Genomic DNA, 23,362 nt, shown 5'->3' on the forward strand with positions numbered 1-23,362 from the left:
TCTGAATTCTGCTCCTCTCTAGTCAGGAGAAGGCTGGTGTCTCCATTACATTCAGGTATGAACAGCAGTATGCCACATGCGTCACCCACCCATACGCCACTTCATAGAAGATGGCCCCTGATTATTGCCTGTATGTAGCATTTTCATATAATAACAATTTTCTATTTCTATAGCGCCATCATATTCTGCAGCACTTCACAAAACATTCCTCGCTCAAGGGGCAACTGACGCAGAGAATTTTGCAGCTTTGCTGCAGCGATTTCCAGCGCCCACACGTCATGTTGTCCACAATGACAGCCATCTTTGTAGAGTGCCAAGATCCGGTGGGAGAGACGGAGCCTGGAGTTGCTGAATGTCATTGGGTCGTTTGATGATAGACGGCCAGAAGTGGACGACCCGGTTACTCAGATGTGCCGAATCGCTCCTCAGTTCAACATGAAAGCTCCTCAGAGCAACATTCAGTCAGGAGAGCAGAGGACGGGGCACAATATACGGCTCGGGGCGTCTCTGCAGACTCCGTGTACAGATGGAACAGAGTGGAGCGGTCCGTGCTGTTACATAGGACTGCAGGCAGCATCTTCCATGTATAAAACAACACTACAGTTACAGCTCAGCTCTGCTACATCTGGAGTTGCCAGCAGCGCCGTTGTTTCTGGACATGTGACCTTGGCCTTTCTTCTTGGTGACAAGGCAGAAGTTTCTCTTTCTTGTAGAGGTTTTCTCTGCTCTTCTTTGGGGGAGTTTGTGGGGCGGGGGCCGCACTCAGTCACATCAGAGGCATGAAAGGCGGCTGTATTTGAATATCAGACGCTTTGTGTTTGTCGCGGGATGTCTTATTCTCTTTATGTATACACAGGACGTGGGATTGTGCCGCTACTTTATTGAAAATGATTTCCTATTCATATCTTCTCCATTAATACTTCATCAGCTCTGCGCCTTCTTTGATTTCACACTGGAGACACGTTATATATTTCTTATGTGCATCTTTCCCCTATAGATACACTGCTCAAAACTGACGACAAACTCAACTCTGCGTTATCTGTATGTTCAGTACATGAACAGCAGATGTAGGAGATGAGATCTGAGTAACATTATTAGAAGACGACACTTTCCTGCCTCACGATGTAATAACGAGGCTTTACAGGCGTCCTCCCTGCGCTGAGCAGCTGCTCCTGCCACACGGAGGGGTCACTTGCAGCTACAGTTATGTGCCACATTCACCCGTCACTGCCCTGTGCCCCGAGTGTCAGCCCGTCACTGCCCTGTGCCCCGGGAGTCAGCCCGTCACTGCCCTGTGCCCCGAGTGTCAGCCCGTCACTGCCCTGTGCCCCGAGAGTCAGCCCGTCACTGCCCTGTGCCCCGAGAGTCAGCCCGTCACTGCCCTGTGCCCCGAGAGTCAGCCCATCACTGCCCTGTCAGCCCATCACTGCCCTGTACCCCGGGAGTCAGCCCGTCACTGCCCTGTACCCCGGGAGTCAGCCCGTCACTTCCCTGTACCCCGAGAGTCAGCCCGTCACTGCCCTGTACCCCGAGAGTCAGCCCGTCACTTCCCTGTACCCCGAGAGTCAGCCCGTCACTTCCCTGTACCCCGAGAGTCAGCCCGTCACTTCCCTGTACCCCGAGAGTCAGCCCGTCACTTCCCTGTACCCCGAGAGTCAGCCCGTCACTTCCCTGTACCCCGAGAGTCAGCCCGTCACTGCCCTGTGCCCCGAGAGTCCGCCCGTCACTGCCCTGTACCCCGGGAGTCAGCCCGTCACTGCCCTGTGCCCCGAGAGTCAGCCCGTCACTGCCCTGTACCCCGGGAGTCAGCCCGTCACTGCCCTGTACCCCGGGAGTCAGCCCGTCACTTCCCTGTACCCCGAGAGTCAGCCCGTCACTTCCCTGTACCCCGAGAGTCAGCCCGTCACTTCCCTGTGCCCCGAGAGTCAGCCCGTCACTTCCCTGTGCCCCGAGAGTCAGCCCGTCACTTCCCTGTGCCCCGAGAGTCAGCCCGTCACTGCCCTGTGCCCCCGGGAGTCAGCCCGTCACTGCCCTGTACCCCGGGAGTCAGCCCGTCACTGCCCTGTACCCCGAGAGTCAGCCCGTCACTTCCCTGTACCCCGAGAGTCAGCCCGTCACTTCCCTGTACCCCGAGAGTCAGCCCGTCACTTCCCTGTACCCCGAGAGTCAGCCCGTCACTTCCCTGTACCCCGAGAGTCAGCCCGTCACTTCCCTGTGCCCCGAGAGTCAGCCCGTCACTGCCCTGTGCCCCGAGAGTCAGCCCGTCACTGCCCTGTGCCCCGAGAGTCTGCCCGTCACTGCCCTGTGCCCCGAGAGTCAGCCCGTCACTGCCCTGTGCCCCGAGAGTCAGCCCGTCACTGCCCTGTGCCCCGAGAGTCAGCCCGTCACTGCCCTGTGCCCCGAGAGTCAGCCCGTCACTGCCCTGTGCCCCGAGAGTCAGCCCGTCACTGCCCTGTGCCCCGAGAGTCAGCCCGTCACTGCCCTGTACCCCGGGAGTCAGCCCGTCACTGCCCTGTACCCCGGGAGTCAGCCCGTCACTGCCCTGTGCCCCGGGAGTCAGCCCGTCACTGCCCTGTGCCCCGAGAGTCCGCCCGTCACTGCCCTGTGCCCCAGGAGTCACCCCGTCACTGCCCTGTGCCCCGAGAGTCAGCCCGTCACTGCCCTGTACCCCGGGAGTCAGCCCGTCACTGCCCTGTACCCCGGGAGTCAGCCCGTCACTGCCCTGTACCCCGGGAGTCAGCCCGTCACTGCCCTGTACCCCGGGAGTCAGCCCGTCACTGCCCTGTACCCCGGGAGTCAGCCCGTCACTGCCCTGTACCCCGGGAGTCAGCCCGTCACTGCCCTGTACCCCGGGAGTCAGCCCGTCACTGCCCTGTACCCCGGGAGTCAGCCCGTCACTGCCCTGTACCCCGGGAGTCAGCCCGTCACTGCCCTGTACCCCGGGAGTCAGCCCGTCACTGCCCTGTACCCCGGGAGTCAGCCCGTCACTGCCCTGTACCCCGGGAGTCAGCCCGTCACTGCCCTGTACCCCGGGAGTCAGCCCGTCACTGCCCTGTACCCCGGGAGTCAGCCCGTCACTGCCCTGTGCCCCGGGAGTCAGCCCGTCACTGCCCTGTACCCCGGGAGTCAGCCCGTCACTGCCCTGTACCCCGAGATTCAGCCCGTCACTTCCCTGTGCCCCGAGAGTCAGCCCGTCACTGCCCTGTGCCCCGGGAGTCAGCCCGTCACTGCCCTGTACCCCGGGAGTCAGCCCGTCACTGCCCTGTACCCCGGGAGTCAGCCCGTCACTGCCCTGTACCCCGGGAGTCAGCCCGTCACTGCCATGTACCCCGGGAGTCAGCCCGTCACTGCCCTGTACCCCGGGAGTCAGCCCGTCACTGCCCTGTACCCCGGGAGTCAGCCCGTCACTGCCCTGTACCCCGGGAGTCAGCCCGTCACTGCCCTGTACCCCGGGAGTCAGCCCGTCACTGACATCCTTATTTTTATTTTAATTCCTTTTTTTTTTCCAGAAATATGGTACCCAGGGCCTGTAGAAGAGTCTCCTCTCCTCCAGACCCGGGTACCATCCGCACATGAAGCGCTCACTTTACGCATGGTGGGCATAGCCACATGTGTAAAGTAGGCGTTTCAATGGAATCCCATGGCTGTGGAATCGCCGCGATTCCGCAGAAATCATGAACATGCTGTGGAATCGCATAGCGGTAAATCCGCAGCATGAGCACAGCAACTGCCGAATCCCAGAGGATTGCATGGGAATGCAGTTTTTAAGCATTTCGCCGCGCAAAAAACGTGGCAGAAACGCATAAAAAAACGCAACGTGGGCACACAGCCTCAGTGTTTCTGGGTGAAACATGGATGATTTTTTTTATACGCTCATGTGGACTTGGCCTCATGTGCTTTTTGTGCGCCCAGATAAGATTTCTCTAATTGTATGATGTTCTTCCTTGCTTCCTTCTGTCTTTTGGTGCTTGTGTTCTGTGTGGAGCAGACGGTCTATGGATGGGGACAATTTCCTTCTGAGAGAGCACAATGGGCTGCGTCGTCCAGTTACTGGAATCCATATTTCTCCAAGACAGAGAGAAATAAAACCCAGAGGAGACGCGGCAGCGCTAATTGTTAATTCTTCAATGATGTCTCTTTCCGGAATTATATAATTTCCCCCGGGAGGAGGTCAGGATCCTCAGTGTGAATTTATGTCACATGTGGCTGCAGGATGTCCCCTCCATAGGAGTGGACAGACAGAGGGCCGAGGACAAACGGCCACATGTATGTGATATGTAGGAAGATCAATGACTTCTGTAGACGAGCCATCTGATGAAATATGGCATATGGTCTGAGTGTAGATCACCCCTCCACAGCTTGCATCCTTCCTAGGCTCTGCTCCCAGAGGCATGGTTTCTCCAAGGTATTCCTCATATTGATAAGTCATGTGGAGACATTATTGGGGAGGCAGCAGGGTGGGACAAGCCCGAGTCACGTTCTTGTAGATTGCTGGGCTACGTGGATTGAGGAGCATTCAGCCAATGGGCCGTCTACTAGAAAGGCTCCTGGTACTCGGCAGCTCTTGCCCCGTGCACGTCTGCGGGAGCCTCACCTTTTTTGCTGTATGTTTGGTGTCAGGATTCTGCGCCCGCTCATCGTCCTAGTTATGCATGTACGTATTTCGGACACACGTGTTCAGCGATCTTGCAGCAGGACAAGTCGACCATTTGTAGAATGAATAGTAATGAGCCGTGTGCTGGAGCGCCGGTCAGGAGCAGACTGGACGCGGTGGAGAGGCCCATGGACCAGGCCGCACACATCTGCTTTTCAGCAAGGCGGTGTCACTACGACGGGCAGCGTGGTCCCTCTTGTGTGGCGCGCTCCATCCTTCACAGATGTAGAGGATATTTTTAAGTTGCAGCATCTGTGTCCCTGGCACATCCACTGGCAGAAGCCTCCATTTGCCTCTGGCGCCGTCACATGGCTCAGCCCCTGCCAGTTGCCATCCATCTTACCTTTCATTCTTCACTTTGCTCATGCCCTTAATGTCTCATCGGTGCGAACCTGCGCACTTCCACATCCGTCTTTTCAGGAGACGCTAATTAGGAGCAATATGTTGATCAGCTGCAGCTATGTTAATTACAGCCAGGGTCTTTATAGCGGGGGAGGGATTTCTTCATATTTGTCTTTTTGCACTATTTTACCATTTCATTTTCGCAGCTACAAAGCCAAAGTGAAATGTGATTGGCCTCCCAGTCACCTCTGTGTTTCTGTCGTCTGAACCCAATTACTCATTGTCTCCATCGCTGAATATTCGGCTGCATAAATAAAGTATCACAGATTTGCATATTTTATTTAGTACAGTGGCAAATAATGTTTCTTAACTAGGTCTCAACAGACTTTCATTTTTACTTGAGAGGGAGAAAAAAATCCCCCAGAGCTGTCGTTTTAGGACATTTTCACTAAAGGAAGGAGAACAAAAACCTAAATTCAGAGCAGAGGAAACTAATTTGTGTGTAAAAATTCACAGAAACTTCATTGTTGGCAGCTACTGCCAGACATTGGACTGGTCTGTTTGTGGAGGGACAGAGGAGAGACGATGGCGGTGGCGACCACCACCTGATCAGGACGGAGCCAGGTTGGTTGTATTTTATTCCCTCTGCTCCAGAGTAGTCCTTTTTATATCTGCCATACAATTCCATGGATATGGGCATTTTTTATGGTCTTTAGAAGGGGCCGAGGCTCACAGAATAATGAAATCATAAAGACGTGCCCCCACAGAACCAAAATACATACTTTTCTCGAACCGTATGGCAGACTAAGAAAGAAAGACTCAGTACTCCGGAGCGGTAGTAATAAAATAATACCCAACACTTCACCTTGTGACCCCGGGCAGCATGTATCAGGCGCCGGCTGTATGATCTCAGCCACGTTGGGCTGTTACACAGAAAAGGTCACTTTAAAAGCCGCCGGGACCAAGTCGTACCGGAGCCTAGTTGGACAGGGAGGTCCCCGGAGGCTTCCCGGCCCGCTGCCTGGAGTCTCAGGTCTGTGCATATACGGAAACTTGTCAGTCAATGCTCAGGGTTGAAACCAAAAGTGTGTATGGAAAGTGTTCTACTAAGACTGGACACCCCCTATAGATACCCCTATAGGGGGCCTCTGGCTGCACATCCCAGACCACAGACCAGGGGATGAGACCCCCACAGTGGCCTGACCGACCACTACTGTGCTTCAGACCTGTCTTCATCCACTCTCCTCACCTGTCTAGCTGCAGCCTAATTCTTATACCGCGATAGTTTATAGCCATCAGGGCGTAATCCGAGGTGTAAGAGGAGATCTCGAGGCCACAAGATGCAGAGATAGAAGGCGCCATTGCTGTTAGTGACATGCGAGCACCGAGATGTCAGAGATGCAGCTGACATTGCCACTTGTTTTACAGCAGATCTATGCAGCGCAGCTCGCCACCATGCAGGTGTCTCCCGGAGCCAAGATGCCGCCTACACCTCAGCCACCAAACTCTACCGGAGCCCTGTCTCCCACCGGTACGAAGAGCGAGAAGAGAGGGACCAGCCCCGTCACACAGATCAAGGTGAGCCCTTACTGGACAGGTCGCTCACCACCAAGCCATCGCTCTGGGGCCCTCAATCTGATGAATGGTATACAAGTGCTTCCCACCTGTGCCTTTCTGGGCCTCTACTAATCGAATCTCTGGGTTCTGTCTCAGGGACATGGCTGATTATTTCATGTTTTTCTGTCATGGTCGTCTGATTAATTTTTAATGAAGGAAATGTTATGATAAGCCTTTGGAAGATGCTGTGATGTCTCCGGTCACCTCTGTCTCCAGGGGCTAGCTGCAGAGATTGGAGCGTCCATCCCATCAGGATAGGAATCGCTGAGCTTCCATGAATAATGAGATAATCTTCAGGAAACCCCCCAATAGGCGTCACCCACCCGCTCCCCAGGTGATGAAAGACGTATATCCCGTCATTCTATGTCGCCTGTTCCCGGCGTGTCAGACTTGTGCAGCACCTACACATCTGCATCCACTTAGAAAAGACATTAAGATATTAGGAAAATAAATCAAAGAAAGGCACATTATTAAAGAAAACCGGTTGGTATGGAGACGGCTGATTGATATGGTAACAAAACGTGTCCTAGACACTCGGCCCCGGACTCCGAATCCTCCAGGCGACTGTGCAGCGTAAGACGCTCCGGCAGCCACGGGGTCACTATGTGCAACATGACCGACAACGCCTAGGAAAACACAAAAGTGGAATGTGTCCAAAGTAACGTGGTGCTCAGTAAAGACGGGCAGATGGTCTGCCACAGTACAGAACATGTGTCATTCCAGGGGTCCTCAGGGCGTCGTAACCCACCACGTGATGTACAGGCCGACGTCCTGTCTTTCCCTGTCAGAGCAGCTCCATCGGATGCTCATCAAACCCGCAGGGGTAGAGAATATTTAGGAGATTTCACTGCCTAAGGCTGCTTTCACACATCAGTTTTTTGCCGTCAGGCACAATCCAGCGAATTTTGAAAAAAACAGATCCGGCAAAACTTGCCACCGGATCCATTTTTTTCCTCATAGACTTGTATTAGTGACGGATTGCAACGGATGGCCTCACGTTTCATCCATTTTTCGAGGGATCCGTCGCTGTCTGTTTTTTCGACGGACACAATGCTGCCTTCTGTCGTTTGCTATAATAGATTCTTATGGCGCCAGATTCCGTTTTTTTAAACTGAGCATACGTTCTCCATTCTGGGGTCTCCCTCCCTCTCCTGCAGTCTCCCTTTCTCTTCCTCTCTCTCTCCTGCAGTCTCCCTTTCTCTTCCTCTCTCTCTCCTGCAGTCTCCCTTTCTCTTCCTCTCTCACTCCTGCAGTCTCTCTCTCCTGCAGTCTCCCTTTCTCTTCCTCTCTCTCCTGCAGTCTCCCTTTCTCTTTCTCTCCTGCAGTCTCCCTTTCTCTTCCTCTCTCCTGCAGTCTCCCTTTCTCTTCCTCTCTCTCCTGCAGTCTCCCTTTCTCTTCCTCTCTCTCCTGCAGTCTCCCTTTCTCTTCCTCTCCTGCAGTCTCCCTTTCTCTTCCTCTCCTGCAGTCTCCCTTTCTCTTCCTCTCCTGCAGTCTCCCTTTCTCTTCCTCTCCTGCAGTCTCCCTTTCTCTTCCTCTCCTGCAGTCTCCCTTTCTCTTCCTCTCTCTCCTGCAGTCTCCCTTTCTCTCTCTCCTGCAGTCTCCCTTTCTCTCTCTCCTGCAGTCTCCCTTTCTCTTCCTCTCCTGCAGTCTCCCTTTCTCTTCCTCTCCTGCAGTCTCCCTTTCTCTTCCTCTCCTGCAGTCTCCCTTTCTCTTCCTCTCCTGCAGTCTCCCTTTCTCTTCCTCTCCTGCAGTCTCCCTTTCTCTTCCTCTTCCTCTCCTGCAGTCTCTCTCTCCGGACCAGCTAGTCGGCTCCGGGTAAGCTAGTTGGATCTGGCGAAAAAAAATGATTCGTCGCATCAGTTTTTCACAATTTTCGACGGATCCGTTTTTTGCCCAAATTCGACAGATTGAGCATGACGGCAAAAAACTGATGTGTGATAGTAGCCTAATACAACTATCAGAAACTTTCCTGCAGAACTGCCCTTAGGATCTCGGTTTACTGTCTCAGCACGGAACACATGTACCAGATTTTCCAAAAGATTTCTGTAATTCCCAAAACAAATAATTCTCATCATTGTAGAAATTAATCAGTTTGTACTCTACACAGAAAAATGGAAAAGTACAAAGAAAAAGGAATAATAAACATGTTCCAATAAGTCTTCAAGTAAATCATCTAACCTGCAAATATCCATCTACTATTATTTAATGGCAACCTCGGACAGAAAGCAAGGCTGCGGTCACATGGTACAGACCCCACTAATACCTGGGAGCGCGCCACCACCAATCCCATCACACACCCTCCATCTAATACCTGGGAGCGCGCCACCACCAATCCCATCACACACCCTCCATCTACTACCTGGGAGCGCACCACCACCATCCCATCACACACCCTCCATCTACTACCTGGGAGCGCGCCACCACCAATCCCATCACACACCCTCCATCTAATACCTGGGAGCGTGCCACCACCAATCCCATCACACACCCTCTATCTACTACCTGGGAGCGCGCCACCACCAATCCCATCACACACCCTCCATCTAATACCTGGGAGCGTGCCACCACCAATCCCATCACACACCCTCCATCTACTACCTGGGAGCGCACCACCACCATCCCATCACACACCCTCCATCTACTACCTGGGAGCGTGCCACCACCAATCCCATCACACACCCTCCATCTAATACCTGGGAGCGTGCCACCACCAATCCCATCACACACCCTCCATCTACTACCTGGGAGCGCACCACCACCATCCCATCACACACCCTCCATCTACTACCTGGGAGCGTGCCACCACCAATCCCATCACACACCCTCCATCTACTACCTGGGAGCGTGCCACCACCAATCCCATCACACACCCTCCATCTACTACCTGGGAGCGCGCCACCACCAATCCCATCACACACCCTCCATCTAATACCTGGGAGCGTGCCACCACCAATCCCATCACACACCCTCCATCTACTACCTGGGAGCGCACCACCACCATCCCATCACACACCCTCCATCTACTACCTGGGAGCGTGCCACCACCAATCCCATCACACACCCTCCATCTAATACCTGGGAGCGTGCCACCACCAATCCCATCACACACCCTCCATCTACTACCTGGGAGCGCGCCACCACCAATCCCATCACACACCCTCCATCTACTACCTGGGAGCACACCACCACTATCCCATCACACACCCTCTATCTACTACCTGAGAGAGCGCCACCACCAATCCCATCACACACCCTCCATCTAATACCTGGGAGCGCACCACCACCATCCCATCACACACCCTCCATCTACTACCTGGGAGCGCACCACCACTATCCCATCACACACCCTCCATCTAATACCTGGGAGCGTGCCACCACCAATCCCATCACACACCCTCCATCTAATACCTGGGAGCGCACCACCACCATCCCATCACACACCCTCCATCTACTACCTGGGAGCGCGCCACCACCAATCCCATCACACACCCTACATCTAATACCTGGGAGCGTGCCACCACCAATCCCATCACACCCCCTCCATCTACTACCTGGGAGCGTGCCACCACCAATCCCATCACACACCCTCCATCTACTACCTGGGAGCGCACCACCACTATCCCATCACACACCCTCTATCTACTACCTGAGAGAGCGCCACCACCAATCCCATCACACACCCTTCATCTAATACCTGGGAGCGCACCACCACCATCCCATCACACACCCTCCATCTACTACCTGGGAGCGCGCCACCACCAATCCCATCACACACCCTCCATCTAATACCTGGGAGCGTGCCACCACCAATCCCATCACACACCCTCCATCTACTACCTGGGAGCGCACCACCACTATCCCATCACACACCCTCCATCTACTACCTGAGAGAGCACCACCACCAATCCCATCACACACCCTCCATCTAATACCTGGGAGCGCACCACCACCAATCCCATCACACACCCTCCATCTACTACCTGGGAGCGCGCCACCACCAATCCCATCACACACCCTCCATCTAATACCTGGGAGCGCACCACCACCATCCCATCACACACCCTCCATCTACTACCTGGGAGCGCGCCACCACCAATCCCATCACACACCCTCCATCTAATACCTGGGAGCGTGCCACCACCAATCCCATCACACACCCTCCATCTAGTACCTGGGAGCGCACCACCACCAATCCCATCACACACCCTCCATCTACTACCTGGGAGCGCACCACCACTATCCCATCACACACCCTCCATCTACTACCTGAGAGAGCGCCACCACCAATCCCATCACACACCCTCCATCTAATACCTGGGAGCGCACCACCACCATCCCATCACACACCCTCCATCTACTACCTGGGAGCGCGCCACCACCAATCCCATCACACACCCTCCATCTACTACCTGGGAGCGCACCACCACCAATCCCATCACACACCCTCCATCTAATATCTGGGAGCGCGCCACCACCAATCCCATCGCACACCCTCCATCTACTACCTGAGAGAGCACCACCATCAATCCCATCACACCCTCCATCTAATACCTGGGAGCGCGCCACCACCAATCCCATCACACACCCTCCATCTAATACCTGGGAGCACACCACCACCATCCCATCACACACCCTCCATCTACTACCTGGGAGTGCGCCACCACCAATCCCATCACACACCCTCCATCTAATACCTGGGTGCGTGCCACCACCAATCCCATCACACACCCTCCATCTACTACCTGGGAGCGCACCACCACCATCCCATCACACATCCTCCATCTACTACCTGAGAGAGCGCCACCACCAATCCCATCACACACCCTCCATCTAATACCTGGGAGCGCACCACCACCAATCCCATCACACACCCTCCATCTAATACCTGGGAGCGCACCACCACCAATCCCATCACACACCCTCCATCTAATATCTGGGAGCGCGCCACCACCAATCCCATCACACACCCTCCATCTAATACCTGGGAGCGCACCACCACCAATCCCATCACACACCCTCCATCTACTACCTGGGAGTGCGCCACTACCAATTCCATCACACACCCCCATCTAATACCTGGCAGCGCGTCACTACCAATCCTATCACACACCCTCCATCTACTACTACTGCCCACAGAAGGCCTCCAGCCTGTAAATCCTCCGATCTGGGCATCCTCCAACCAGGACATCGCCTGATCTGGGCATTCTCCAGCCTGTACATCCTCCGGGCTGGGCATCCTCCGATCTGGGCATCCTTCCAGCCGGTACATCCTCTGGGCTAGGCATCCTCCAGCCTGGGGATTCTATTGCCTCGGCATCCTCTGATCTGGGCATTCTCCGGCCTGGACATCTCCAGATCTGGGCATTCTCCAGCCTGTACATCCTCCGGGCTGGGCATCCTCCGATCTGGGCATCCTCCAGCCTGTACATCCTCCGGGCTAGGCATCCTCCAGTCTGGGAATTCTACTGCCTCTGCATCCGCCGATCTGGACATCCTCCGGCCTGGACATCCACCGATCTGGGCAACCTCCAGCCCGTACATCCTCCGATCTGGGCATCCTCCAGCCTGTACATCCTCTGGGCTGGGCATCCTCCAGCCTGGGGATTCTACTGCCTTGGCATCCTCCGGCCTGGACATCCACCGATCTGGGCAACCTCCAGCCCGTACATCCTCCGATCTGAGCATTCTCCAGCCAGTACATCCTCCGGGCAGGGCATCCTCCAGCCTGTACATCCTCCGGGCTGGGCATCCCCCAGCCTGGGGATTCTGCGGCCTCGGCATCCTCCGATATGGGCATCCTCCAAACGTGTACATTCTCCGGCCTGGGCATCCTTCTGCCTGGGCACCTGCCTGTCTGGGCATCCTCATGGTTGTGCCTCTTCACCAGACAGCAGTGATTCAGCATTCAGGGTGTGATGGATGGATCTCAAGCTTCAGTGATTAACCCCATCATCTTCACAGACTCTGGGTTCAGGTGTGGGAGGGGATATTTAACTCTGACGTTGCTGGAGAGATGGAGATCCATTATGCAACGTTCTTATTACCGGAGAGAAACCGCCATTCCGCGGTGTGAGCTCGCTGCCACACAACTTGATGCAAATTTAAATAATTCTTTGTAAATGCCCTGGGTTAATTTAGATCTTAGAAAACACATTAAGACGTGAACTATAATGCGCAGTAATTCAGATTTTAATTTGGCAAAAAAGAAGGTAACAGCCAGCGTGTTGATGTAAATAGGAGGCTAGGAATTAATGAGGCTTCGTTAGATGGCGGGCGCAGATAATTAGCTTCTTTTGTTATTACAGCAGGAGATAGTGCCATTGTCTGGGAGGTGCAAGCAGCAGAGTTGTCTTACGTGCTAATGTGCCCCATTTATCTGCTTTTAATCACTGTTTATGTGAAATTCCCACAGGATGAAGCAGCGCAGCCTCTGAATTTATCTGCTCGGCCCAAGACGGCAGAGCCCGTAAAGTCTCCCACGTCGCCAACACAGAACCTCTTCCCGTCCAGTAAGACCAGTCCTGTGAGTCTGTCACACAAGAGCGGCATTCCCAGTCCTATCAGCGGAGTCCTGGGCAGAGGATCCTCCTTGGGTAAGAGAGGCTGGAGGGAATGGTGGGATCACACATGCCTCCGACATCTGCAAAATAGCTTCATCCAGCTGTGCCAGACCCCCGGTAACTGACAACCTGTGTGACCACCATGACAGCAGTGACACATTATGCAGCCGCTAGACATGCAATACTAAGGTCAGGACTCGGGGAAAGTCGGGCAAGGAAGTGTTGGAGCAGAAGCATTTGTAGGTCGGGTCTTTACTGAGCGCTTGCTTTTTCTTGATTGCTGCTACAATCATGTTTTGTTTTTTTTTTTTACCAACCGTCGTCTATGGAGGAAAAAAATGACTTGCTGTCAGATGAGCGTGTGAATCACCCTGGTGTTTGGGGCGGATTTGCACTGATCTATCTCCTGGGGGACATTGACCAGCACCAGTGCAGTGAGACGCTCTGGTCTGCTCCTTTTCTCCTCACTTTTTTTCTGGGTGCTCGCCATCACCGGGAGCGATCATCACAAGCACAGATTATGACAATGGCCAAGACATAGAAGGTCTCTATTTTTAATCCCGGTTGCGCTGCTCGAAGTGATTCACTTCCCTGCTCTGTGCACCAATACAAGGCAGCTTTGAAGAGAGTGAGGAATTTGACACCGAGTGAACGTTGCCTCAGATGCTGGAGACTATTGGTCTCCTGGACACTGTTCACATTGTCATCATGCCAAAATGATGGTTAGCATCAGACAGTACAAACTAAGACTGAGCCCCAAGTACAAAGGGGTCTCTGGTAATCTGCTGCAGTTACGCACCACACAAACGCCATATTGAGCCGAGAATCAGCTGATCAAATCACTGGCAACATCAAGCGGCTCTCATGATCGGACCTACAAGATCTTCCATGCGACAATCACATGACGCGCTACTTTACACAATTAGAATCAGAATTGTTATTTTCTAATGCAACAGGAGACGCTGCGGTGGAGCCCTGCAGATGGGCCCATCTGATGAGAGGCCCATGTGATGAGAGGCCCATGTGATGAGGGGCCCATGTGATGAGGGGCCCATCTGATGAGGGGCCCATCTGATGAGGGGCCCATCTGATGAGGGGCCCATCTGATGAGGGGCCCATCTGATGAGGGGCCCATCTGATGAGGGGCCCATCTGATGAGGGGCCCATCTGATGAGGGGCCCATCTGATGAGGGGCCCATCTGATGAGGGGCCCATCTGATGAGGGGCCCATCTGATGAGAGGCCCATCTGATGAGGGGCCCATCTGATGAGGGGCCCATCTGAGGCCGACTGCTCCATTGCTGTGCAATTCTCTGATCTGTGTCATATGTGACGGTGAGATACAATGACACACTTGCTCCTATTCTCCATAGATATCCTCTCCAGTCTTAACTCTCCCGCCCTTTTTGGAGATCAGGACACAGTCATGAAAGCCATACAGGAGGCTCGTAAGATGAGAGAGCAGCTACAGAGGGAGCAGCACCAGCCGCACGGCCTAGACGCCAAGCTTCCGCTCAACAACATCGGCCTGAACAACTGCAGAGGAGATAAGGTAACTTGTGCCTCGTCTGATAGGATCATGTCGGCAAGGTGGCTCCAGGCCTCGTCTGTAAGCTATTGGATGGATAGGAACATGTCGGCGGGGTGGCTCCAGGCCTCGTCTGTAAGCTATCGGATGGATAGGATCATGTCGGCAGGGTGGCTCCAGGCCTCGTCTGTAAGTTATCGGATGGATAGGATCATGTCGGCAAGGTGGCTCCAGGCGTCATCTGTAAGTTATCGGATGGATAGGAACATGTCAGCAGGGTGGCTTCAGGCCTCGTCTGTAAGTTATCGGATGGATAGGATCATGTCGGCAAGGTGGCTCCAGGCGTCATCTGTAAGTTATCGGATGGATAGGAACATGTCAGCAGGGTGGCTTCAGGCCTCGTCTGTAAGTTATCGGATGGATAGGATCATGTCGGCGGGGTGGCTCCAGGCGTCATCTGTAAGTTATCGGATGGATAGGAACATGTCGGCAGGGTGGCTTCAGGCCTCGTCTGTAAGTTATCGGATGGATAGGAACATGTCGGCGGGGTGGCTCCAGGCCTCGTTAGTAAGCTATCGGATGGATAGGAACATGTCGGCAGGGTGGCTCCAGGCCTCATCTGTAAGTTATCGGATGGATAGGAACATGTCGGCAGGGTGGCTCCAGGCCTCATCTGTAAGTTATCGGATGGATAGGAACATGTCGGCGGGGTGGCTCCAGGCCTCGTTAGTAAGCTATCGGATGGATAGGAACATGTCGGCAGGGTGGCTCCAGGCCTCATCTGTAAGTTATCGGATGGATAGGAACATGTCGGCAGGGTGTCTCCAGGCCTCATCTGTAAGTTATCGGATGGATAGGATGATGTCGGCAGGATGGCTTCAGGCCTCGTCTGTAAGTTATCGGATGGATAGGAACATGTCGGCAGGGTGGCTTCAGGCCTCGTCTAAGTTATCGGATGGATAGGATCATGTCGGCAGGGTGGCTTCAGGCCTCGTCTGTAAGTTATCGGATGGATAGGATCATGTCGGCAGGGTGGCTTCAGGCCTCGTCTGTAAGCTATCGGATGGATAGGAACATGTCGGCAGGGTGGCTCCAGGCCTCATCTGTAAGTTATCGGATGGATAGGAACATGTCGGCAGGGTGGCTCCAGGCCTCATCTGTAAGTTATCGGATGGATAGGAACATGTCGGCGGGGTGGCTCCAGGCCTCGTCTGTAAGTTATCGGATGGATAGGAACATGTCGGCAGGGTGTCTCCAGGCCTCATCTGTAAGTTATCGGATGGATAGGATGATGTCGGCAGGATGGCTTCACGCCTCGTCTGTAAGTTATCGGATGGATAGGATGATGTCGGCAGGATGGCTTCAGGCCTCGTCTGTAAGTTATCGGATGGATAGGAACATGTCGGCAGGGTGGCTTCAGGCCTCGTCTGTAAGTTATCGGATGGATAGGATGATGTCGGCAGGATGGCTTCAGGCCTCGTCTGTAAGTTATCGGATGGATAGGAACATGTCGGCAGGGTGCCTTCAGGCCTCGTCTGTAAATTATCGGATGGATAGGATCATGTCGGCAAGGTGGCTCCAGGCCTCGTCTGTAAGTTATTGGATGGATAGGATGATGTCGGCAGGATGGCTTCAGGCCTCGTCTGTAAGTTATCGGATGGATAGGGTCATGTCGGCAGTGTGGCTCCAGGCCTCGTCTGTAAGTTATTGGATGGATAGCATCATGTCGGCGGGGTGGCTTCAGACCTCGTCTGTAAGTTATTGAATGGATAGCATCATGTCGGCGGAGTGGCTCCAGGCCTAATCTAAATTATCAGGTGGATAGGATCATGTTGGCAGGGTGGCTCCAGGCCTAGTCTGTAAGTTATTGGATGGATAGCATCATGTTGGTGGGTGGCTCCAGGCCTAGTCTGTAAGTTATTGGATGGATAACATCATGTCGGCAGGGTGGCTCCAGGCCTAGTCTAAATTATCAGATGGATAGGAGCATGTCGCGGGATAGCTCCAGATCTCTTCTGTGACCCCGTAGGAAAAAATACTCAGGAGTGAACTTAAAATTTCTGCAGTTCCTCTGTAAACTGCCAGCCTCTGACATTGCAGTGTCAGGATTCAGCAATCCGTAGTCAAAGGGCAATTGCAGAAATCTACGTTCTGCCTGGAAAACCCTTTAATAAACAAAGAGAAAGAAAGGGCACGTGACAGACATTGAATAGACGGCAAATCACTAAAACCAGCAGAGCCCAGAATGGCCTACAGAAAGTCCTGTGCCTCTGCCCTCCACAGCAGGTGCATTATACCATCAATGCGTCAGTTCAGTTCTCAGCCTTCCATATGAGAATTGTTCCGAGAACGCAAAGACCACAAGCATAGCGGTAATCTCATGGCGGTAATCTCATGGCGGAAATCTCATGGTGCATGGTCTATCAGGGTAGCCTGTTGTGCTCGGGCAATCTAGCGCCTAGCTAAATTATACGAGATGGAAACTTCCTGAATATCCAGACTTTTGCGGATACTTGTAATGCTGGGACCTCCGTACAATCGTACTCGTCAGTGGCCACCGACATCCGTTATCTGTACGGGAAACTAAGACTCCATCTACACCACATAACAACTGAGCACATATTCACGATTATCTTGCCGTGTAAACAGGCTGACGATCGACTGATGAATGAACAAAGCCCTCAGTGATCAGGTGAAGTGATCTTTTCTGCAGCACAAAATCCCCCTCCTCCTGTGTAACCAGCAGTCGCACTGCGGAGAAGCACAAGAGCCTGTGTGCACCGAGCGATCCACTACACATCACTCCAGCCGCATCGCATGATTACACAGGCAGAGTGAAGAAGTCATTGTAACGCCTGCCGATCAGTATAGGTTTACGTGCAGCCGGCTGGTCCATGTAAACGGACCCTAAGATGAGGCTAAGGACAGGGACTGTGAGCCTCTCCTGATGCAACGGATCCAGAGAAGCAAATATACATTTCTTTATGCCACTCACATCATTTGTTGTGTGGGGACAGCAACCTATTCCCTCAATGTACAGCCCAAAATATCAGGAAATTAAGACAACCCTCTGCAGCCATCATCACCAGCGTCATATCAGTGACTGATACCAGCCTCACATATCAACCAGACATTACACCGTGTGACTGATATCAGCCCCTCTTATAACGCTCCAGTACTGATATAACCTCCAGACATTACACCATATGTGACTGATATCAGCCTCTTATAACGCTCCAATACTGATATAACCTCCAGACATTACACCATATGTGACTGATATCAGCCTCTTATAACGCTCCAATACTGATATAACCTCCAGACATTACACCATATGTGACTGATATCAGCCCCTCTTATAATGCTCCAGTACTGATATAACCCTGTTATGGACCTGGTGGTTAAGAGCACCCAAAATGACCTGATGGTTAAACCAATACATGACAAGCTCTGGGAAGTGGGAACTCTGCTGACCGCAATCCCTAATCCTATCTCACATACTAGAAATAGCTGTGGAGCGTACCTGACATGGCCTAGACGCCTCGACACAGCCTAAGAACTAGCTAGCCCTAGAGATAGAAAATAAAGCCTACCTTGCCTCAGAGAAATTTCCCCAAAGGAAAATGCAGCCCCCCACAAATATTAACTGTGAGTAAAGATGAAAGTCACAAACACAGAAATGAAACCGGTTTTAGCAAAGGGAGGCCAGACTAACTAAACAGAGAGGATATGAAAGGTATCTGTGCGGTCAGCACAAAAAACTACAAAAGACCACGCAGAGTGTGCAAAAAGACCCCCGCACCGACTCACGGTGCGGAGGTGCCACTCTGCATCCCAGAGCTTCCAGCTAGCAAAGCAAAATCATGAAAGCAAGCTGGACAAGAAAACTATGACCAGAAAATAACAATCGGGGACTTAGCTTCTTGCAGGAAGAGACAGGTCACCAGGAAAATCCAAGAGCGAACTGAACCAGTACAGGAACATTGACAACTGGCATGGAGTAACGATCTGAGTGGAGTTAAATAGAGAAGCCAGCCTAAGAATAACCTAGGTCACCTGTGGAAGGAACCTCAGAACCAGCAACTCCACTCACAGCCACCAGAGGGAGTCCCTGGACAGAACTCGCCAAAGTACCATTCATGACCACAGTAGGGAGTTCGATAACAGAATTCACAACAGTACCCCCCCCCCTTGAGGAGGGGTCAACGAACCCTCACCAGAACCCCCAGGCCGATCAGGACGAGCCAAATGAAAGGCACGAACCAGATCGGCAGCATGAACATCAGAGGCAACAACCCAGGAATTATCTTCCTGACCATAACCCTTCCACTTGACCAGGTACTGGAGTTTCCGTCTCGAAATACGAGAATCCAAAATCTTCTCCACCACGTACTCCAACTCCCCCTCGACCAACACCGGGGCAGGGGGGGGGGGTCGACGGAGGGAACCATAGGCGCCACATATCTCCGCAACAACGACCTATGGAACACATTATGGATGGCAAAAGAAGCTGGAAGGGCCAAACGAAATGACACAGGATTGAGAACCTCAGAAATCTTATAAGGGCCAATGAAACGAGGCTTAAATTTAGGAGAGGAAACCTTCATAGGAACATAACGAGACGACAACCAAACCAAATCCCCAACACGAAGTCGGAGACCAACACAGCGACGGCGGTTAGCGAAACGTTGAGCCTTCTCCTGGGACAATGTCAAATTGTCCACTACGTGAGTCCAAATTTGCTGCAACCTGTCCACCACAGAATCTACACCAGGACAGTCCGAAGGCTCAACCTGCCCTGAAGAAAAACGAGGATGGAAACCAGAATTACAGAAAAAAGGCGAAACCAAAGTAGCCGACCTGGCCCGATTATTAAGGGCGAACTCAGCCAAAGGCAAGAAGGACACCCAATCATCCTGATCAGCAGAAATAAAGCATCTCAGATATGTTTCCAAAGTCTGATTGGTTCGTTCGGTTTGGCCATTTGTCTGAGGATGGAAAGCCGAAGAAAAAGACAAATCAATGCCCATCTTAGCACAAAAGGACCGCCAAAACCTTGAAACAAACTGGGAACCTCTGTCTGAGACGATGTTCTCCGGAATGCCATGCAAACGAACCACATGCTGGAAAAACAATGGCACCAAATCGGAGGAGGATGGCAATTTAGACAAGGGTACCAAATGGACCATCTTAGAGAAGCGATCAAAAACCACCCAGATGACCGACATCCTTTGAGAAACAGGGAGATCAGAAATAAAATCCATGGAAATATTCGTCCAGGGCCTCTTCGGGACCGGCAAGGGCAAAAGCAACCCACTGGCACGAGAACAGCAGGGCTTAGCCCGAGCACAAATCCCACAGGACTGCACAAAAGAACGCACATCCCGTGACAAGTAAGGCCACCAAAAGGATCTAGCCACCAAATCTCTGGTACCAAAGATTCCAGGATGACTAGCTAACACCGAACAATGAACCTCAGAGATAACTCTACTAGTCCATCTATCAGGGACAAACAGTTTCTCCGCTGGACAACGGTCAGGTCTATCAGCCTAAAACTTCTACAGCACCCGCCGCAAATCAGGGGAGATGGCAGACAAAATTACCCCCTCTTTGAGAATACCAGCCGGCTCAGGAACATCCGGAGAGTCAGGCACGAAGCTCCTTGAAAGGGCATCAGCCTTCACATTCTTAGAGCCCGGAAGGTATGAAACCACAAAATTGAAACGGGAGAAAAACAGCGACCATCGAGCCTGTCTAGGATTCAACCGTTTGGCAGACTCGAGATAAGTCAAATTCTTGTGATCCGTCAAGACCACCACGCGATGCTTAGCTCCTTCAAGCCAATGACGCCACTCCTCGAATGCCCACTTCATAGCCAACAACTCTCGATTGCCAACATCATAATTGCGCTCAGCAGGCGAGAACTTTCTAGAAAAGGCACATGGTTTCATCACCGAGTCATCAGAACTTCTTTGCGACAAAACAGCCCGTGCTCCAATCTCAGAAGCATCAACCTCGACCTGAAACGGGAGCGAAACATCTGGCTGACAACACAGGGGCAGTATAAAAACAACGCTTCAACTCCTGAAAAGCCCCAACGGCCGCAGAGGACCAATTGACCACATCAGCACCTTTCTTGGTCAAATCAGTCAACGGTTTAACAACACTAGAAAAATTACTGATGAAGCGACGGTAAAAATTAGCAAAGCCCAGGAACTTCTGCAGGCTCATCAGAGATGTAGGCTGAGTCCAATCATAAATGGCCTGAACTTTAACAGGGTCCATCTCGATAGTAGAAAGGGAAAAAATGAAACCCAAAAATGAAACCTTCTGAACCCCAAAGAGACATTTAGACCCCTTCACAAACAAGGAATTCGCACGAAGGACCTGGAACACCATTCTGACCTGCTTCACATGAGACTCCCAATCATCCGAAAAGACCAAAATATCATCCAAATATACAATCATGAATCTATCCAGGTACTTTCGGAAGATGTCATGCATAAAGGACTGAAACACAGATGGAGCATTAGAAAGCCCGAATGGCATAACCAGGTATTCAAAATGGCCCTCGGGCGTATTAAATGCTGTTTTCCATTCATCGCCCTGTTTAATACGCACAAGATTATACGCCCCTCGGAGATCTATCTTGGTGAACCAACTAGCCCCCTTAATCCGAGCAAACAAATCAGAGAGTAGCGGCAAAGGGTATTGAAATTTGACCGTGATCTTATTAAGAAGGCGGTAATCAATACAAGGTCTCAAAGAACCATCCTTCTTGGCCACAAAAAAGAAACCTGCTCCCAACGGTGATGACGACGGGCGAATATGCCCTTTCTCCAAGGACTCCTTTATATAACTCCGCATAGCGGCGTGTTCTGGCACAGATAAATTGAACAGTCGACCCTTAGGAAACTTACTACCAGGAATCAAATTAATAGCACAATCACAATCCCTATGAGGAGGTAGGGTACTGGATTTGGGCTCATCAAATACATCCCGGTAATCTGACAAAAACTCAGGGACTTCAGAAGGAGTGGAAGACGAAATTGACAGCAATGGAACATCACCATGTACCCTTTGACAACCCCAGCTGGACACAGACATTGATTTCCAATCCAATACTGGGTTGTGAACCTGTAGCCATGGCAACCCCAAAACGACCACATCATGCAGATTATGCAACACCAAAAAGCGAATATCCTCCTGATGTGCAGGAGCCATGCACATGGTCAAATGAGTCCAGTACTGAGGCTTACTCTTGGCCAAAGGCGTAGCATCAATTCCTCTCAATGGAATAGGATACTGCAAGGGCTCCAAGAAAAAACCACAGCGCCTAGCAAACTCCAAGTCCATCAAATTCAGGGCAGCGCCTGAATCCACAAATGCCATAACAGAATAGGAAGACAAAGAGCAAATCAGAGTAACGGACAAAAGAAATATAGATTGTACAGTACCAATGGTGGCAGACCTAGCGAACCGCCTAGTGCGCTTAGGACAATCGGAGATAGCATGAGTAGAATCACCACAGTAAAAACACAGCCCATTCCGACGTCTGTGTTCCTGCCGTTCAGCTCTGGTCAAAGTCCTATCACATTGCATAGGCTCAGGCCCATGCTCAGAATACTGCCAAATGGTGCACAGCTTTGCGCTCACGCAAACGCCAATCGATCTGAATGGCCAAGGACATAGACTCATTCAGACCAGCAGGCGTGGGAAATCCCACCATAGTATCCTTAACGGTTTCCGAAAGACCCTTTCTGAAAATTGCCGCCAGGGCACATTCATTCCACTGAGTAAGCACAGACCACTTTCTAAATTTCTGACAATATATCTCTACCTCATCCTGACCCTGACACAGAGCCAGCAAGATTTTCTCTGCCTGATCCACTGAATTTGGTTCATCATAAAGCAATCCAAGCGCCAGAAAAAAAACGCATCAACATCACGCAATGCAGGATCTCCTGGCGCAAGGGAAAATGCCCAGTCTTGAGGGTCGCCACGCAAGAAAGAAATAATAATTTTCACTTGTTGAACAGGATCACCAGAGGAGCGAGGTTTCAAAGCAAGAAACAGTTTACAATTATTTTTGAAATTCAAAAACTTAGATCTATCCCCAGAAAACAAATCAGGAATTGGAATTCTAGGTTCTAACATCGGATTCTGAACTACAAAATCTTGAATGCTTTGTACCCTTGCAGTGAGATGATCCACACAAGAGGACATACCTTGAATGTCCATATCTACACCTGTGTCCTGAACCACCCAGAGATCAAGGGGAAAAGAAAGACAAAACACACTGCAAAGAAAAAAAAATGGTCTCAGAACTTCTCTTATCCCTCTATTGAGATGCATTAACACTTTCGGGCCAGCTGTACTGTTATGGACCTGGTGGTTAAGAGCACCCAAAATGACCTGATGGTTAAAACGATACAGGACAAGCTCTGGGAAGTGGGAACTCTGCTGACCGCAATCTCTAATCCTATCACACACACTAGAAATAGCCGTGGAGCGTACCTAACATGGCCTAGACACCTCGACACAGCCTAAGAACTAGCTAGCCCTAGAGATAAAAAATAAAGCCTACCCTGCCTCAGAGAAATTTCCCCAAAGGAAAAGGCAGCCCCCCACAAATATTAACTGTGAGTAAAGATGAAAGTCA

The 23,362-nt window shown here is 51.9% G+C and overlaps 1 protein-coding gene across 11 annotated transcripts in view; it reads left to right on the forward strand.

The window, feature by feature from the left end:
* SOX6 (SRY-box transcription factor 6) overlaps positions 1 to 23,362 on the forward strand; it is an 846,804-nt gene that overhangs the window by 765,375 nt on the left and 58,067 nt on the right. For 9 of the 11 annotated variants that reach the window (XM_069739870.1, XM_069739868.1, XM_069739873.1 and 6 more), the window contains 3 exons: positions 6,425 to 6,574; positions 13,026 to 13,206; positions 14,546 to 14,724. In XM_069739870.1, the coding sequence (XP_069595971.1) occupies positions 6,425 to 6,574; positions 13,026 to 13,206; positions 14,546 to 14,724 (510 nt within the window). The remainder of the gene's footprint in view (positions 1 to 6,424; positions 6,575 to 13,025; positions 13,207 to 14,545; positions 14,725 to 23,362) is intronic. The other 2 variants (XM_069739872.1, XM_069739877.1) reach the window with 1 other exon arrangement.

The sequence above is a fragment of the Ranitomeya imitator genome, chromosome 9 (genome assembly GCF_032444005.1).
Source record: "Ranitomeya imitator isolate aRanImi1 chromosome 9, aRanImi1.pri, whole genome shotgun sequence".
NCBI classification, from domain to species: domain Eukaryota; kingdom Metazoa; phylum Chordata; class Amphibia; order Anura; family Dendrobatidae; genus Ranitomeya; species Ranitomeya imitator.